Source organism: Mirounga angustirostris, unplaced genomic scaffold (genome assembly GCF_029215605.1).
Source record: "Mirounga angustirostris isolate CCGP_5_RB_7025 unplaced genomic scaffold, mMirAng1.0.hap1 SCAF_15, whole genome shotgun sequence".
NCBI classification, from domain to species: domain Eukaryota; kingdom Metazoa; phylum Chordata; class Mammalia; order Carnivora; family Phocidae; genus Mirounga; species Mirounga angustirostris.
The window spans coordinates 87251945-87255032 of NW_026991723.1; the positions used below are offsets into that span (position 1 = coordinate 87251945).

Here is a 3088-nt window from a genome sequence, read left to right on the forward strand (position 1 = left end):
ATGGTGCTGATGGCAGAGAACCAGAGGGGCTGCAGAGGAACCCCACCTTTTTACAACAAAAGGCTTTAAATTAAACAAAATCTATCGAGCTGAAGACACAGGACAGGGTTCTCACAGCCTCGAACAATGCTGGTTTCATGAAATGCAACCGAAGCCTCAACCAGGACAGTGCAACTTAGAAGCACACACACAAACACCACATCTGACCGGGAACTTAGTGAAAAGTCTCCAACGCAGTCGGCGGTCCCGGCCCCTCCCTCCCTCGGGGCCGCCGGGGATCCAGGTGAAGGAATCGACTTCCTTTTTTGTTCAGTGAGGACCGCAGTGCTGGGCATGATGGGAAATGTAGTCCGCCGTGCCCGCCCCCCACCCCTTCCCCAAACGGTGTCCGGGAGTGTCGGGGTGTCGGGCGCCACCCCTGAGTCCGGGAGACGGGTGGAGGAGGGGAAGAGAGCGAAGCCAGAGGGGCGGGGAGAGGAGGGGTTCAAGACACCCAACCCCGGGAAAGAAAGAAAAAAAAAAGTTGAAGTGTTTTCATTTCTGCCTTCTCATTTTGAGAACTTTGGAGGCCGCCCCCAGAGAGGAAATGTGACCCAAACGTCCCTTTCGGAGATAGAGAGTTTGCCTTTGTTTTTGCTCAGGATTTCACAAGACCCATTCCTCACGCCATGGAGGGACTCGGGAGAACCGAGCGCCGGGCTTCCTGGGTCTGACAACTGATTGGAATCGGCGACCCGGGCCCCGCGCCCTCCTGCGCTGCGTGCCCGGCGCGCCCCGGCAGCCCGGGCGCCCTGCCTCGCCCCCGGCTGCCCGGCACCTCCTCCGGGCAGCAGCCCTCCCTCACGTGGCTGTCTCCTCGCTAAACACCACTGCAATCACTACAATAAAAAGAAAAAAAAAAAAAAAAAAAAGAGTAGGAGAAACACAAAGCATACTTAAATAGGCGCTTTTTCTCTCTGCAAAAATAAAGTACAAGATCTTAGATTTTTTTTTTTTTTTTATTTTACAATTTATAAAACATCAGCCGCCTCCCCCTGCTCGCTCCCAGCTCAGCCCCGGGTGGCCAGGCGCCCGTTCGCTCCCTCCTCTCACCCCTTGGCCGAGTCTTTGTCTGGCCCCAGCCCCGCGGGGCCCCGGGTCCCCGTGCCCTCGGGGGTCCCTAGAAGGCGACAATGGCTCGAGTCCAGGCGCCGAGGCTGGCGAGCGCCTGCTTGGCGCACAGCTGCCCGTTGAGCGGCGGCGGCTGCTCGGAGGAGTCCGGCTGTCGGCTCACCAGCCCCGAGAAGCCCGAGCCAAAGATGGAGATCAAGTTTGAGATGTTGGACGCGTCCGGGGACGAGTCCGGGCAGAAGTCCTCGAAGCGGGCGCGCTTGCAGGGGGCGAACGGGGCGCCCCCGGGGGGTTCGGCTCCCAGGTCGCCCGCGTCCTCCTCGTCGTCTTCGTCCTCCTCCTGGCCAGGGTAATACTTGCGCTTGCAGCCGGCGGCGGACGCCAGGCCGGGTCCTGGGGCGCCCTGGCCACAGCAGGGGCAGTGGGCGGAGGCGCAGCAGTCCTGGTGCAAGTAGCCGTTCTCCACCGTGGTCACCACGTGAGTGTCCAGGTCCAGGACGGTGGTCTGGCTGCTGCAGTGCACGCCGAAGTCCGAGGGGGCCGGGTACGCGCCCCGGTAGAAGCCTGGGGAGGAGGCGGGGGCCGGGGAGGCGGGCGGGGAGGCGCCAGCAGCGGCCTGAGGGGCGGCCGCTGGGGGCGCGGAGGGCGCGGAGCAGGCGGCCGAGGCGCGAGGGTCCCGCGGGCAGAGCGCGGCGGGCGCGGGCGGCGGCAGCGGCGCAGGACCCGGCTGCAGCGGCTCCAAGGGCTGCCCGCGGTGGGGCGCGCCGTGCGGCGGCTGGAGCGCGGCGCACCCGGGCAGCTCCGAGAGCGCCCCCGCGCCGCCCGCGGGCGCCCCGGCCGCCGCCGCGCAGCCCCTGGGCGCCGGGTGCTGGTGCTGGTGCAGCTGCTGCTGGAGGTGCAGCTGGTGGAGCTGGTGGAGCTGGTGCAGCTGGTGCCGGGCGGCCGGCTCGCGCGCCTCCGCGTCCCCGCCGCCGCCAACTTGGAGCGGGCCGAAGTCGGCCGCGCTGGCCGGCATGCCCGGCGCCGCGTACGCGAGCGGCTGGTGCTGGTGGTGGGGCGGCTGCTGCTGCTGCTGCTGCTGCTGGCGCCGGTAGAGCTCGGCGTAGCGCTCGCTCAGGTAGAGCTGGCGCGCGTTGCGGAGCACGTAGGACACCAGGAGGTTCTTGTGCAGCTTGATGCCGCCGCGCTGGGTCCGGGAGCTGTGGATCTTGCGCAGGGAGATGCTGATCAGGCTCTGGGCGTCCAGGGCGCACTCCATGCTCCCGCGGAGACGGTGGCGGCGGAGCAGCCGCGGCCGCTGCTGCTGTTAAGGCTGCTGTTGTTTCGGCCTCCAGCCGGTCGCCGGGGCGCGCTGGGCAGGGGAAACGGAGCCCGGGTCAGCGGGTCGGCTGCGCTCCGAGAGGAGCCGCCACCATGCGCTGCGCGCCACCCGCGGGCTCGTGCTCCCCAGTCGGCGCCAAAGCAATGAGCCTCGGCCGGCCCCGGCCCCAGCTATTTAGCCGGGCGTCCGGGCCCCGCCCCACACCTCATGAGCCAATAGGAGTACCCGGAGCTTCCCGAGTGACGGGCGCTGCCCGCCCCGGGGCCACTCGGCCAGCCAATCAGACCAAGGCGGTTCCTTTGTGCTATTCAAATACCGAACGGACCCCGGGCCTCCAACGCCGCCGCTGCCTCGAATGTTCTCCTGGGGCTGCTGTGCGGCGCGGGACTCGGAGCCGCTGGGGCCGCTGCGTGCACCTTGGGTCGCCTCTTAGCCGCCACGTTGGAGCCCGCAGCCGCCCTCGGCCTAGCTCCTGGGAGCCGGGGGTCGGCTCACCTGAGTGCGGCGGCGACGGCTCCTCCCCCTTCCGCACGGCTGGGCTCACCTGCGGCAGGTGCGCGCAACTCCCCACTCCCCGCCACGCGGCACCTCCTTTTTCACCTGCCGACCGCGGGTGACCCGCGGGACCCAGGTCTCTGCAGGACACTAATGGGGCCG

At 67.4% G+C, this 3088-nt stretch overlaps 1 protein-coding gene across 1 annotated transcript; it reads right to left on the minus strand.

Moving 5' to 3' along the window:
• Nucleotides 1-2588, minus strand: IER5L (immediate early response 5 like). Its single transcript, XM_045883309.3, has one exon. The coding sequence runs from the start codon at nucleotides 2366-2368 to the stop codon at nucleotides 1160-1162; it is 1209 nt and encodes a 402-aa protein (XP_045739265.1). The 5' UTR covers nucleotides 2369-2588; the 3' UTR covers nucleotides 1-1159.
• Between the last annotated feature and the right edge of the window lie 500 nt (nucleotides 2589-3088).